The sequence below is a fragment of the Aulostomus chinensis genome, chromosome 13, assembly GCF_037954235.1.
Source record: "Aulostomus chinensis isolate RoL2024-O1b breed Wild chromosome 13, RoL_Achi_v1.0, whole genome shotgun sequence".
NCBI classification, from domain to species: domain Eukaryota; kingdom Metazoa; phylum Chordata; class Actinopteri; order Syngnathiformes; family Aulostomidae; genus Aulostomus; species Aulostomus chinensis.
The window spans coordinates 19,669,130-19,682,701 of NC_141332.1; the positions used below are offsets into that span (position 1 = coordinate 19,669,130).

General features: G+C 41.8%; 5 protein-coding genes across 6 annotated transcripts; 2 read left to right on the forward strand and 3 right to left on the reverse strand.

Moving 5' to 3' along the window:
* Positions 1-60: 60 nt before the first annotated feature.
* ndufa1 (NADH:ubiquinone oxidoreductase subunit A1) lies at positions 61-1,702 on the reverse strand. The gene is made up of 3 exons (XM_086221984.1): positions 1,476-1,702; positions 1,311-1,391; positions 61-191 (listed from the first exon to the last, which is right to left on the reverse strand). The coding sequence occupies exons 1-3, from the start codon at positions 1,575-1,577 to the stop codon at positions 171-173; spliced, it is 204 nt and encodes a 67-aa protein (XP_086078110.1). The 5' UTR covers positions 1,578-1,702; the 3' UTR covers positions 61-170.
* A 216-nt stretch (positions 1,703-1,918) lies between these two features.
* Positions 1,919-5,408, forward strand: upf3b (UPF3B regulator of nonsense mediated mRNA decay). The gene is made up of 10 exons (XM_086221982.1): positions 1,919-2,333; positions 2,575-2,681; positions 2,780-2,886; positions 2,979-3,077; positions 3,285-3,395; positions 3,472-3,515; positions 3,593-3,781; positions 3,866-4,023; positions 4,094-4,409; positions 4,491-5,408. Exons 1-10 carry the CDS (start codon positions 2,223-2,225, stop codon positions 4,629-4,631), a joined length of 1,383 nt encoding a protein of 460 aa, XP_086078108.1. The 5' UTR covers positions 1,919-2,222; the 3' UTR covers positions 4,632-5,408.
* A 602-nt stretch (positions 5,409-6,010) lies between these two features.
* rpl39 (ribosomal protein L39) lies at positions 6,011-8,825 on the forward strand. Its single transcript, XM_086221985.1, has 3 exons — positions 6,011-6,116; positions 6,442-6,545; positions 8,623-8,825. Exons 1-3 carry the CDS (start codon positions 6,114-6,116, stop codon positions 8,669-8,671), a joined length of 156 nt encoding a protein of 51 aa, XP_086078111.1. The 5' UTR covers positions 6,011-6,113; the 3' UTR covers positions 8,672-8,825.
* Positions 8,826-9,000: 175 nt separating this feature from the next.
* On the reverse strand, positions 9,001-10,659 carry sowahd (sosondowah ankyrin repeat domain family d). Its single transcript, XM_086222702.1, has 2 exons — positions 10,444-10,659; positions 9,001-10,359 (listed from the first exon to the last, which is right to left on the reverse strand). Exon 2 carries the CDS (start codon positions 10,225-10,227, stop codon positions 9,265-9,267), a length of 963 nt encoding a protein of 320 aa, XP_086078828.1. The 5' UTR covers positions 10,228-10,359; positions 10,444-10,659; the 3' UTR covers positions 9,001-9,264.
* A 123-nt stretch (positions 10,660-10,782) lies between these two features.
* pttg1 (PTTG1 regulator of sister chromatid separation, securin) lies at positions 10,783-13,400 on the reverse strand. Of its 2 annotated transcripts, none has more exons than XM_086222703.1 (6): positions 13,240-13,400; positions 12,686-12,778; positions 12,437-12,576; positions 12,246-12,321; positions 11,640-11,801; positions 10,783-10,934 (listed from the first exon to the last, which is right to left on the reverse strand). In XM_086222703.1, the coding sequence occupies exons 2-6, from the start codon at positions 12,771-12,773 to the stop codon at positions 10,852-10,854; spliced, it is 549 nt and encodes a 182-aa protein (XP_086078829.1). In that variant the 5' UTR covers positions 12,774-12,778; positions 13,240-13,400; the 3' UTR covers positions 10,783-10,851. The 2 variants fall into 2 exon arrangements, with proteins under 2 accessions (XP_086078829.1, XP_086078830.1); XM_086222704.1 differs by lacking the exon at positions 13,240-13,400 and adding an exon at positions 12,953-13,109.
* Between the last annotated feature and the right edge of the window lie 172 nt (positions 13,401-13,572).

Consider the following 13,572-nt stretch of genomic DNA (forward strand, 5'->3'; position numbering starts at 1 on the left):
TGTATCAGGTTTATCCTCAAATTCACCTTAACAGCCACAAAATCAACACTTGAACCAAACAACCTTTAACAGTTTAATGGATCACTTGAACACAGCAGACTGCCATATATAATCTTTTAATGTACAAAGAACACTCTTCACGTGGTTGGGGGCGGTCTTGTAGTCCTCCATCAGTGGATGTTCTCAAGTCCCTGTCAAGGAAAAAATACATACAATTTAACAGATGTGTACAGGATTGTGCACCAAGTTTTGGCACATTATGGATAAAGAAAGAAAAATTCACTTTTGTGCATTCCAAAAGCAAATTATCAATAATATTGAAACAGAAATGCGACCCAAGTAAATAACTAGAGCCAATATGGGTCAGATTTAATCCAGTCAGACATAAATGTCAGTTTCTGATACAAGTACACGCTCAGTCCGTCTCAGAGCACAGGCGGATTACGTGTGAGATCATCGACAACATCATCTACTACTTTGACCGGACAATAAAAAAGATAACACAATTTGCTGCAATTAATTTTCTAAAACTCTGTAGACGCTGTTAGCTGACTTTCTCAATCTACTGGAAATATACCGAGCTAAAACTTGACCAATGAATCTCACGATGGCAGCGTTATCTGTTGGCCGGTAAGACACAAAATTACAGAGCCAGAGTCAAATTAGTAGCTTTTTCCTCTCTTCCTCTGTGAGTGAATTATCAACGTTAGGAGACATGATGGTGGGTGCCTGAGCCAACAACAAAAGCAGAGGACCAGACCAATGAATTGATGAATAGAAAAATATTCTGCAACTATTTTCATGTTTTATTCATTGAAATTATTCAAAGAAATTCCAACATTTTCTGGTTCCACACTCTTAAAATATATATATATATATATCATAATACTTAACAGGATAAGCAACTAATTAAGGAAATGATCACCTGATTACTTGATCATGAGAATAATTGATAGATGCAGTTCTTTTGATCGCAAATTGCATTTGGACCTTCAGCCAGGTGATCCCCGACTACCATTTAAAGCAAAATTACACTCAGCATACTGTACATCTGTATTGTGAGACTGTCGAGTGCCAGTAACAGCAACAGAAACCCAGTACTGAAAGAGCAAGAATATTTATCATGTCATTGTAAGGCACCATTCATAGATAGTTATATTAAGTGCAGCATGGAGGAAAGAAACAGGGAAGGTACAGGATTAGACGATTCTGGTGGTGTATGTGACCCTAATGTACATTTTTATATCACTTAGACTTCAGCAGTGTCTTAGCCGAGCGTATTAGCTTATTGCTAATTGAAGAGCACTCACCTTGGACTCTCCAGTTTCTGACACCCGCTTGTCTCTCTCCAACAATGTCCATTGCCAGGGAACTCGCGCGATCCTCCTTTCCTGGTTAAAAGACAATAGTGACGTCGTTGAAAGCAGAGATTTACAAGTTAGCAAACCTTGCTACTTTAGCAGCATTAATCTCACCTTTCCGTTGTTGGCGAATTTATTGATCTGTGCGGTGGCGACACCGGGAATTATTAAACACACCGTCATGACGGCGACGCTGGGCAGTATTTCATACCACATGGTTGCAGCGTTTAACTGCCAAGCACCAACAACCAAAAAATTGACCTGTGGTCCCCTTCGATAGTTTATTTTGCTGAGATGCTAACAAAATGTCGGCCGTCTGTCTGACCTTCCGCTCGCGGAAATAGAAATTGTGGAAATTTTCTAAGTAAAACATCATTACTTTAAATATCGCTCGGTCTGACGAACAACCTCAGTGTTCAGATATATTGTTTTATTTAATGCAAGATACTGATAACCATATATTAGACTGAGGTTTGTTTTTTTAGGTATAGAAAGCTAAAATATATGAACCAGGATTCTCCAAAACTCTGAAGCTTTTACATTGAAGGGGCCTCAAAACGGAAACACTATAGATGTGTAATGCTTCTTGAAAGAGAAAATACACTTAAAGATTTAACGAAGCTGTACGAACAAAAAATATTACAAAAACAAGTAACATAAATAGTGATGAATTGAAAATTTCTGTAAATTTTGTCTATGCTCACAGCGTCCCCCTCTTTAGGTTTGGCGGAAGTACGGCTTCACCCGTCAGAGAGGAAGTTGAAACGGTGTGGCTAGCCGTCGGCTAAGTTGCTAAAGAAAGTAAACAAGTGTGGTGAATGACATGAGATTCAATCGTGGGGCAAAGCAGTTTTTTCAAGTATGAAGGAAGATAAGGAAAACACTCGGCCTAAGGACAAAAGGGTGGAAATCAATTGCGAAGATGGAGAAAAGGCAGAGAAGTCTAGGGAAAAGAAGGAGGCCCTGACAAAGGTAAACTTGTTGGCTAACGTTAGCCTATTATTATTGCTATAAGCCATGATTGAAAGTCACTAATCATAGCTTAGTTAACGTAAAATATAAATCCAGTTTACGAGCACTTATTTAGATAATGACATACCACAGGCCAAATTTATTCTTATTTTTACAACTCAACGTTCATCACAAACGGGTCTAAACCAAGCAATTATTAAGGAAGCTGATACCTTTTTTTCGTTTGGATTTATTCTACTAGATTGTGATCAGAAGATTACCACCAAGTCTGACCAAGGAGGAGCTGGAGGAGCAGCTACAACCGCTTCCAGAAGTGGACTACATGGAGTTTTTCTCCAATGACACCAGGTGAAATCTGACTTAACTTCATCATCATCATCATCATCATCTCAAATTTTACTAGTCATTAATATTGTGTACTTAACATTATCCTTCTGTCCCTTCAGCCTTTATCCTCATCTCTTTGCAAGGGCTTACATTAATTTCAAAAATCAGGAAGATATTGTTCTCTTCAGGGATCGGTTTGATGGATATGTGTTCATTGATAATAGAGGTACGTCAAGCCAGGAATTGTAGTTGAGTATACAAACTCAACATTTTAAAGTATTGCAGCTTCATCCTTCTCTGCATTTCATTTCTACGCAGGACAGGAGTACCCTGCCATTGTTGAGTTTGCACCTTTTCAAAAGACTGCCAAAAAAAAAAGCAAGAAAAAGGACGCAAAATGTGGAACAATTGCAGAAGGTATTAGATGTATTTTAATAAAGATGATGGGTATATGTCTTTTACTGCAGGGTTGAACTGGAGCAGGACATTTTCACCATGTTTACAATCTTTTCCTCTGTGTATTATACCTCAACTTTTACTGGTCAGTACAAGTGGACCTGTATCAAAGGCTAGGTCATACTCTTCCAGTCTGTCATTTTTCACACGTTGTGTATATTCTTTCAGATCCTGATTACAAGAAGTTCCTGGATTATTATAATGGTGATGAGGAAAAACTGACATCCACACCAGAGACTCTGTTGGAAGAAATTGAAGCAAAATCAAAGGAACTTGTTGGTAAATCACTGTAAATTGACCCTTCGTTGACTGGATGAATGAATGTCTCATGTATTAAACTTTTTCTACCCTGAAGCTAAAAAAACAACTCCTCTGCTGGACTTCCTGAAGAATAAGCAGGTAAATTTAGCAAAACATTGTAGTTATTATGGTGTTTTTTGATGAATACTGGACTCATGTCCTCTTTTGATGTTCAGAGAATCAGGGAGGAAAAAAAAGAAGAGAGGAGACGAAGGGAACTGGAACGCAAGCGTCTGCGCGATGAGGAGCGTCGAAAGTGGAGAGAGGAAGAGAGGAGGAAGCGTAAAGGGGCTGAGAAGATGAAGAGACTTGAGAAACCAATGGAGAATGACAAAGAGCATGTCAAAGAAGAACCGAAAATCAAAGTAAGTGCTGCATTGGTAAGAAGCTGTTTTTAACCTAATGTAACGTACTCCAGTACAAACCTGCCTCTATTTTCTGCTCTGTAGCTCCTGAAGAAGCCAGACAGAGGGGATGAGGCTGATACTGAGAAATCTAAAGAAAGGTCCAAAAAAACAGAGAGGCTTAACAAAGAGGACAGATCAGCTGGAAGTGCTGATCAGAAGAGACGTCACAACACTGAGCATAAAGAGGAGCGGGGAAAGAAGTGAGTTCTCCTTGTCAGTTTTCCGGTAAGCTCTGTTTGAATAGAAAGTTGATTTGTTCTTGATACACAGAACAGACGAAGATGGGCGGAAGGAGTTTAGAGAGCGTGACACAGATCGGGACAGGGACCGTGAGCTGGAGAAAGAGAGGCGGCAGAAAGAGAAGGAGCGTGTCAGGCGTCAAGACGAAGACCGGCGGAGAAGAAGAGAACGGCAGGATGGCGAAAATTCCTGCAGAAAGCGGGAGGACGAGGGAAAAAAGGATAGGGAACGCGCCTTGGAGAAAAAAAGAGGTGACACAGCCCCAGACTCTGCTGAGAGGACGGAGAGACCTGCCAAGGACAGCAAGAAAGAGGACAGCGTGAAAAGAGAGCGCCTACGAAATAAAGTAATGACTCAAGTCTTCATGTGATCTAGTACCTTCTGCCAGTGACGATGTGCTATTAACACTCGTTTGTTCTTGTCCCAGGATCGGCCAGCTATCCAGCTCTACCAGCCTGGCGCTAGAGCCCGCATTCGAACAACTGGAGGAGGAGGGGCTGAATCCCACTCGGCTGACAGGAAGCCAGACTCCGAGACGAAGAAAGTGGCTGACAAAGGAGACAACTGAGCAGATTCCTACGTTTGGCGTCTTAAGTTGATGAAGAGAGGGAGGCTCAGAGCAGCTCTGTGTTGCGACAGAGCCACGTGGGCTGTAGCTCAAGCAGCGCTGCATCCTGGTCTCAGGTGTAGATTGAGATAGTGGAGCCTCTTTGTGCCTGAGTGTGACCCTCTTTAGTTTAATTTGTTAGGAAGCCAACATTTGGAAAGAGTAGGGCACATTAGGTGAAGCCAAAGCTTTCTTGGACCACGGAAACTCAAAAGTGACCTTATTTCAGTATTGTTTCTCTCGCGAAAAGCGTTGGCAAATATTTGAATTTGCTTTGCATATGCAGTTCATTTGCATTTTGCTTTCCACCTCACCAATATTGCCAAGATTATTAGTATATATTCCCTCACTGTTTAGAGTTTTTTTTTTTTTCTAGCTTTGCTCTTCTCAGTTGTACACAAGTGAGGAAACATCTGGGGAGGTAAATATTCCCGTTTTTATTACATTTTTCATGGTCTTTAAATCCGTCACAAAGTCTGTGCTTACATGTTTTGGAATTGTGTTTCGTTCACTCATCCTCCACACAGTGATTTAGGAGAATTAGCCATTGCTAACAGGACTGCTGTGTGACAGGCAGTCTCCTACTAGAACAATCAGCCTGTGGCCTTTCTCTCATTTTCTATTGTGAATCTCCCCTTTAAGATGAATCTGTGATGCACTAAAACCCAATACAGTTTGAAGACTTATAACTGCTGGTGATGCCAATCTGGAAATAAAAAAGGTCTTTGATAAAGTCTATCTGCCTTTGAGTCTCATTGGTGAACTACAAAAAAATGTTTCTGTGCGATTTGTGTTATTCATATATTTTTGTTGTCATTGTTAGTTGTTAGTTTTTCTGTCCAAGCTTTGCAAAATTGTTTGACTTAAGACAGAAGAAGAAAAAAAAAACCTTTTTGGTACCTATTGCCACCCCCCCCCCCCCACCCCATCTCTCTAATGCTCATGTATTCCTTGGCTTCCAAATTTCTGATTGGTCACGTGCAGCTAATGGATACAAACTAGACTGAGATAAGGAATACGTATGATGCGAAAATTAGACATTTCTGGAAAATTTGTTATCATTTTATACATGCCATTACATAGTTTTTTTGTGGTGTGAGAAATTATCCTGTCAGCTACGTACTCTGTGTGAATTTAATCGTTGTACCATGTAAATAACACAGTAGTTGGTAACAGAATGGCCATTAAAATGTAAAATCTCTCATACAGACTCAATCAATGAGAAGATAATAATCATGGTGATTTATCCAAACGCACCCAGTGAACTGGCAACTTGGTGTGTGGGAGTTGCAGTAAAATGCGGTAATACAACACATCTCCAGTAGGTGCCACTGTTTGCTCGGTACGATCCAGTTTGGCGGACGCTCATTGGATAAAACAGCTGTCGTCACTTCCTCCTTTCTCTTCTACCACCGCCATTGTGGGGAAAGGACTGTGGACAAAATGGTAAATAGAAAATCGTTAAACATCCATGAACTTAACTGGTATAAACTTGTGTTTGTTACTCAGAATGTTGAGTAGACATCCCAGTCGTTCCTGACTGAAGAGTATGACGTTGAAAATGATGAGATATCACGGAATTGTACGAGTTCTAAAGTGCTAGCCGGTAGCCGTTCAGCGTTATGCACGTTAGCGCCCGACTTCCCTCACGGTTAGCTGCTACATTGGTTGTTGAATTCACAAAGAAGATTGGAGTAACGGTTGTAAATGAGTATGTCGCATCGGTGAGATGCGCGTTTTCACATTTATTTTCATTTTCCCGTATCTCCAGTCGTCCCACAAGACTTTCAGGATCAAGCGCTTCCTCGCGAAGAAGCAGAAACAGAACCGGCCCATTCCTCAGTGGATCAGAATGAAGACTGGCAACAAGATCAGGTGAGGATGTTGGGTCATCGTGTGTGCTCAGGTGTAGCGTGTGGACCAAACACCGTTCAGGAAGTGTAGGAAACGGGTGAGGTGGATGTCGCCTTGTCCCCCTCTCGCTGGATTAGAGTTTTTAGCTTCTACTTAGTGTGAAGTGTCGTCTGTAGTAAATCTGCCCTTCTCCTTGACGTAATTGGAATTCAGCGAGTCAAAACTTAATGTTACAATATTGTCATGCTGTAGTCTGTAGCGCTGATGCATCTGTTTGCTTTTATAACTGCATGAATCAGGTCAGGAGGAATCGCAAAATATAGGAACAAAAATTTAAATTAAAACACGTTTTCATTTATTGCTGTGTAGGTGTGCGACTCTGTGATTTAAAGATGCCTGTCGGCATATTTAACTTATTGATGGACATGTAAATAGTTCTAAAGGACCAATATTACAACGCCGTGTCCTTGGAGTTGTGAAAACTCATCATTAATTGGTAGAATCTATTCTACTACATATATTTTCCTTTATTGTGCACCCCTCAGTTGTAATGCACCTAGTGAAGGATCTTATCCTCAATTATTTATTTTTTTTACTGATGAAAGAAACATAGTTGCATTAAAAGTTGGAAATTGGATGCGGTGTCAAAACGGTGACTATTTCACAGTGGAATTGTCTCATTTTCAGAATATACATACAGAGCAGTTCTATCTCGAACAGTTGGGCCCTGTTCTTTATCAGGATGAGACAATAGTCAAACACTCTTAATACAATAGTGTAATCCAGCTCTAAGCGCAGCTTAAATGATCCTTAAATTCAACTTAATGTCTTTGTGTTGGATTTATTGCTCAAACCTTCTTACAAGACTGAACAGCTTCTAGCTAGGTGGAAGAAATAAACCCGCCCGGAGTAAACAAAACGTGACGAATGGCCTGCTATATCAATGCCAGCGACCTTCTCTAAAGTCTTAAGTGAGAGCGCTTGTTCTTTATGGTTTATATTTCACTTGCAGCTGTCTGCCTTCACGTTAGTGCAGAGACGTATGATGGGCTCCATATTACCTAAAGCAGGTCTGCAATTGCAGCACATCATTGCTGTGTAGTGCTGTCATTAACCCTGCTGAGAGCATTTCTCCGCTTCAGTGCTCTCACTCCTGCTCACTGCTTCAGTGAAGAGGAAGCACTGTAGCTGAAACACATGACCATAGCTGAGCTTTGCAGTCTGTACTTTGTTTTTCTTGTTCAAATGACTAATGTGCCCACTTAATTGCATTCTCTGGTTGGGTTTTTGCTGTAGTTACCCTGGAACATTTCCCACAATTGCTGTAAAGATGTTGTGGCAGCAGAACGTGATGATTTTCTCAGTGTGGAGCAGAAAACATTTCCTTAACTGAAGACAATCTCAGTAGCCAAGTATCTGAAAATCTTGATGTTACACCTGCAGATTGAATACATGTGGCATGACACTTGAAATGAAGACCTCTATTTTACAGCTGCGCCTTGAGTTCGTGTGAAAGGGATTATTTCTTATATGTAGTAGGTTTTGTGTGTGGTTGGTAGCTGATAATGAACACAGGTTCTTTGTTCAGCCACTTTTGTTACGTCACGTAGAAGTGGCTTACTGAGTGAGAACTGGACCAAAGTCATCTGAACTGATTCCATGGTATGTTTGGAGCAGGGATAAAGGGGGGGGGGGTTAACATGACGTTTTTTTACTTGCAAATTAACTTAGTTTTTTTCTATACTTAATGAAAATGAATGCATTTATACAGTTTAGTGCACCCTGCTGCTCATGCTTGGATTTAGCTTATAAATGGAGAGCTGCTGGTAACCGATGGGGGTCAGAAGTTCTCATCACCTGTGTCTTTTACCAGAAACTATAAAGATTTTGACCTCTAAAATTCTCTCCATCTATTCAAACATTTACTAAAATCTCCCTGAATTGAAATTCAAAACCCTAATTTTATTTTTTTCCTCAACAATTAGACAATCTTTGGTAGACCTGAATTGGGCAAATGAAAATCCTCAACCTCAGTCTTCTCCCCCTGTTTGTAAGATGTGATGTTCTCTGCTGAAACATCTGGCTTCTGTCATACCAGGTACAACTCCAAGAGGAGACACTGGAGGAGGACCAAGCTCGGACTGTAAACACGAGGGTCCGCGGATCCCTGCATCTCTCCAGTCCAACATCCCAGGACCTCCAGCTGCTGGACCTGACATCGGAGGGAGCCATGTTATCTGGAGCAGCAGTTTTGTACAGATACTCGTGTTTGACAATAAAAGATCTCTGATCAAACTACAACTGTGTTTGTTTTAAACTAACTTTTACCAGTCAAACTTAACGGTGTGAATACTCAACAGAAATATAGAACTTTGAGGGGGTCTGCAACTTGACCACACAGCAAATACTTCCTCCATGACACGCTGTTGTGGTTGTCTTTGATTTTGAGGGCTGGATGTAGCTGCTGGAGCCAAATACAACCCTGGTATCCTACAATCCAAATGTGGTGACAAAAAATTGAAACAGCTGGAACAGTTATGTCAGTGACCTCAAGCATTTGAGCTGTTGACACAACTGATGTCTAGAGGGGGGAAGCAAAGATCACATGGAGCAAGCGCTTCAGTAAATGTAGATTTACTCAAATGCCAATGTACTTCATTGAGACAGATTAAATGCAGTATTAGTGCTGAGTGGCTCAGCTGGGTAGTAGTACTTGAAGGATGTATTCAGTCCAGTCTGGTCAGCTTTTGTTTCCTAGTAGTGGGATGGAGGGTAGCAGCTTCCTGAAGGACCCGAACCTCCAGCTGCCAGCCCTCTTAGTCCTGTCAAAGAAGTTCACCTCCTCAGTCTCCCGGTCCTCCTCGTCACACGCCGCTACGTTCACCTGGGTGGCGCTGTTATTGCAGTTTTTATTGGCGTTTTGCGCAAACCCGTGTCTGTGCTCCTCATCCCAGGCCCCTAGCAGCTCCTTCATCTCCAGCGGGGCGTCTCCCCGCAGATACTGCCAGGCTCTCTTCCCATTGTAGTCCATGGCGTCCACGTTAGCCCCGAACGCTCCAACCAGCAGCTTGACGACCATGTAGTGGCCGTGCATGCTGGCGACGTGCAGCGGAGTGAGCCCGCCGCTGCCCCTCAGGTCCACATTCACAGGGACACCCGCATTTTCTGCGAAACGCAAAAGTTGGATCAGAGTCTCGTCTTGTCCTCTCTTGGCCAGCCAGTGAAGAACGGAGTATCCGCTGATGAAATCTTTCCTGGTTAACAGATAGGGGTCCTCGGAGATGAACTCCAGTAAGGTCTCATAGTTTCCCTCCACGGCTGACAGCATCCACGCGTGTTCCATCGGAGACAGAGCCCAGTTCACGTCCTGCTGCTCGGAGAAAGACACGCTGGATGTTTGGGAGGTCAAAACAGTGGTGAAGCCGCCGTGAGACGCCTGGCTCAAAAGCAGCTCTTTCAGGTATTTTTTACGCATAGCGGGCGTGATGGAGCCTCTCTCCGGTGCCTCGGAGCCGCCGTCATCAGACACATCTTGCTGCCTCTGCAACCGCGACCTACGCTGAAAAGCCCCGGGCATGACCTGCATGCCATATCTGGAGAGTCGCTCCACAACGGTGGCTTGTCTGGAGCTCCTGCGGCCGTGGGCGTCGGGATTGCTGACAGCTGATTCAGATCCAGCAGTATCCGAGCCGCTCTCATGCATGCTGCTGGAGTTGAAGGCTACTTCCTTTTATTTGGACAACACCCCGCAGATGAATTATTAAGCAGTGTCCCTCCGCACAGCTGGACTCACTCCTTGTGTTGGACAGTATGACCAGTATGTCCGGTTATGCATCTACAAATACGAACATAAACACCACGTCTATAAATCAGCTTCAGTCCCGCATCCCAAAACCTTATTTTAATGAGTCAGGCTCACCTGTTCAGTGTTCCAACAGGATACCTACCTAGGCTCAGTAACACCATTGAGCCCAGCTGGATCGACTGGTAACCATTTGATGTACAAGGCAGGCAAAGTAAAACAATCAAGTGCAGTTCTTTGGAGAGCTTTGTGAGGCACTTGGCTAAAGATTGAGAACTTCTCTTTTTCCAAGGAGGAACTGAGACAAAGTTCATTCTAATCTCCGGCAAAGCCAATGAGAAGAGTCCCTGGCCACGTGACCACTGATGGACTTCAGAAGTCGGAAGTGAGAATGTAAACGCCACGGCCTGTCATTAAAGTGGCGCAGGATCCTAGCCAGACAATAAAAACATTAGATTGTAGGGGGAATTAAAACAATTTATTACAGTAAAAGGAAAAACACCGCAGGAATAACATGCAGATGTATTAGTCAGTAACAGGCTCAGGGGGGAGCTCCACCGTCAGCTCATCGAGTGTCTGTAGAAAAGCATCCAGCTCGGAGCAGTCACCTACAAGGGGGGGCAGTTGAAAATACTGTACATTACATATACACAGCAGCAGTTATGAGCCAGTACCCTGTCACAGGTAGTCCCAGACTAGTAGCTGCAGATTGTTTTGCATTTGTTTTCAGGCTTAGGAACAACACGGCTCAATAGAATTAACGAAATATATTGCTCGTGTAATTTCATTTCTGAACCAGAACAACAAACAAAAAAAAATTGTCTAACCAATTTGACAATTTATCTAACAAAAAGGTCTGAATCACTGACGTCTGGGAAACTGAAGCCAATTTTATGACTAAAATGATCAGAAACCAACATGGTCTTCAAATATGTATTTGACAGAAAGTTTTACTGAATATAGAATTACAACAACAACAAAAAACTAATTTTCCTTTCACATTATTCACTGGACACAAGATGTTGCCCACTTCTCTATAAATTTCCATTCCCCTTGTCTCTACTGGAAGCTCAGGTTTCTACGTCACTCGCCTGCCAGAATAGTCTTAATATCTATGATATTAAATCCTGCCTTTCGGACCACCTTGTAATAGACATCTTGTTGTAGGATAAAATTCCTGGTTCTTTTTTTTTTTTTTTTTTAAATGGTAGGTCAGACAAGAAATTCTGTTGGGGAAATTCAGAAAATTCGAACCATTTTACAGCCAAATGGCTTCTTATGAACTTCAGAAGCATCTACTAGCTACTTGATACCTGAGCGCTGTGGCATCTTTACAGGTGACATGTTTTGGAGTGGGATCAGCATGTCCAGGTCTTCCTCAAGGGGGCATGGAGCTTGGGGGAAACTAGCCACTCCTGGCAGAGCGAGACAACTCAGAGCAATCAAATCTTCAGGGACGCTGAACTTCTCGAACTCTACAGGGAAAATTCAGAGATCAAAAATTGGGGTGAAAAAAAAAGAATCAACACTGAGGTATAAACCACTAACTCTTTTGGGGGACCAGGACATACACTGATGTGAATCTAATACATGGACTCAGTTTTGCCAAATTCAATCAACTGCCAATTGCATTTAAATGCTAATTTGTTCAATAATTACCACTTTTTTGGGTCAATATTAATTTGGTTGTATTCAGGATATGGCCAAATTTTTTCCACATTTTGAATGAATATTCTTAATAAAAAACAGAATCACTCTTTGAGAGGGTGTACCTGCATCTTTATGCCACTGTATCAGTGTCATAAAATGCTGTTACATTGACAATACAATTTTCCGTACAACAAAATGTTTTGTTTGACAGACCCAGCAAAACACATTAAAACGTGTAAACGGTTCCCATTGAAAGGTTTTCCTGTTACCTAGCGGATCATATGGAATGAACTTCTCAATTTCTGGATATTTTTCCACTTTGCTTTGAGGATTGACTTTTGTTTCCTATGGAGGACAAAGTGCAGCTTTATTACATATGAAGTTTGAGGGAAACAACACATTTAGACATTAAAAAGGCAGACACAACTTTTCCTATAGACACTACAGTTTATCTCCCAACCTGTGGTTTTACAAGTTTCTTTTCTTGCACATTGATGGCTGGGGTGGAAATTGTCTTGTTGACTGTTCCTAAAGCCTTACGACCAGAGGGGAGGGGCGTTGTTAAGCTTTTAGCCATCATTGGTGACTTCAGGAGTTTCTCTGGTGGAGAGAAAAAACACAAATACACCTCAGGTCAAAACTGTACACGTCCCAACAGACCAACATTACAAATATATGTAAAGAACCAGGTTAGACCGATGTTCCATACCTGGAGCAGATTGCAGTCGCTGTCGCATCTTGAGTGCAGGTGCATGAAGACATGCATTTTCACGCTCTGCAAAGTTGATAGTGGCCATTGTATCTAAAAACACAAGCTTACATTGACTACTGGAGCATTACTGACATGTCATACTCCGATCAGGTGGCTGGAGGGGATGTCTTCCATTTAACAGTAACTCAGTCGCAGTTGTGTGACATACACATATATATATATACACTTGCCAATTCATTTTTGTATGGAGAGTAGCCTACACACCAGAACTTTGAACAATGTTGGCATGATACCCGTTTGTTGACAGTTCTATACACGACGTCTCATATCAGCCTTGTTTTCAGCCACACCGACGGCTGCGTCTTGTTTGGAGCCAATATCATAAATTAGCATAGCAGCGTTTCCAGTTTGTGACCTAACGTTAGCTCACAAATGTCAACAGTTGAAGTCGCAGAGCTTAGTGTTCGTATTCTGGATACAAATACATAAAATTCCGTACATGGGCTCGGCCGACCTTAACAATATAATACTTAAATATGCGTTTTCGTTACCTCAAGTGTGTTAAACGCTCTCCTCTTTATGTTGTTTTGGTATTGAAAAATAAACAGCCGAGCTGACCGCGGCTTCTTTTTAAATTCACTACCTTCGTTCTATTGGTCACTGTAAAACACGTGACTTAAATGGGCGTTGCCCAGAAGTTGACATGTTATCTCTATTAATATCACAAAGTAACGGTAACACTTCAAGACACAAAACGAAATGAATGTAATAATAATGTTAATATTGCTATAAATATTATAAAACACAAGTGATTTGGGAATGTATTTGCGTTTTTTAAAGACCAATTTATTTACTGCAGAAACCGCACATGTGAATTTACAAAT

Bases quoted from the DNA above. Each gene is read 5' to 3' on its own strand.
- upf3b (XM_086221982.1), top strand. From the start codon at position 2,223: ATGAAGGAAGATAAGGAAAACACTCGGCCTAAGGACAAAAGGGTGGAA. The intron at 3,782-3,865 runs GTAAGTGCTGCA...TCTGCTCTGTAG, and splicing joins AAGAAGAACCGAAAATCAAA to CTCCTGAAGAAGCCAGACAG. The intron at 4,024-4,093 runs GTGAGTTCTCCT...CTTGATACACAG, and splicing joins AAAGAGGAGCGGGGAAAGAA to AACAGACGAAGATGGGCGGA.
- ndufa1 (XM_086221984.1), bottom strand. From the start codon at position 1,577: ATGTGGTATGAAATACTGCCCAGCGTCGCCGTCATGACGGTGTGTTTA. The intron at 1,392-1,475 runs GTGAGATTAATG...TCTTTTAACCAG, and splicing joins AATTCGCCAACAACGGAAAG to GAAAGGAGGATCGCGCGAGT. The intron at 192-1,310 runs GTGAGTGCTCTT...TTTCCTTGACAG, and splicing joins CAGAAACTGGAGAGTCCAAG to GGACTTGAGAACATCCACTG.
- sowahd (XM_086222702.1), bottom strand. From the start codon at position 10,227: ATGCATGAGAGCGGCTCGGATACTGCTGGATCTGAATCAGCTGTCAGC.
- rpl39 (XM_086221985.1), top strand. The intron at 6,546-8,622 runs GTGAGGATGTTG...CTGTCATACCAG, and splicing joins AAGACTGGCAACAAGATCAG to GTACAACTCCAAGAGGAGAC.
- pttg1 (XM_086222703.1), bottom strand. From the start codon at position 12,773: ATGGCCACTATCAACTTTGCAGAGCGTGAAAATGCATGTCTTCATGCA. The intron at 12,577-12,685 runs GTATGGAACATC...TCTCTCCACCAG, and splicing joins GCGACTGCAATCTGCTCCAG to AGAAACTCCTGAAGTCACCA. The intron at 11,802-12,245 runs GTAACAGGAAAA...TTTTCCCTGTAG, and splicing joins CATTCCATATGATCCGCTAG to AGTTCGAGAAGTTCAGCGTC.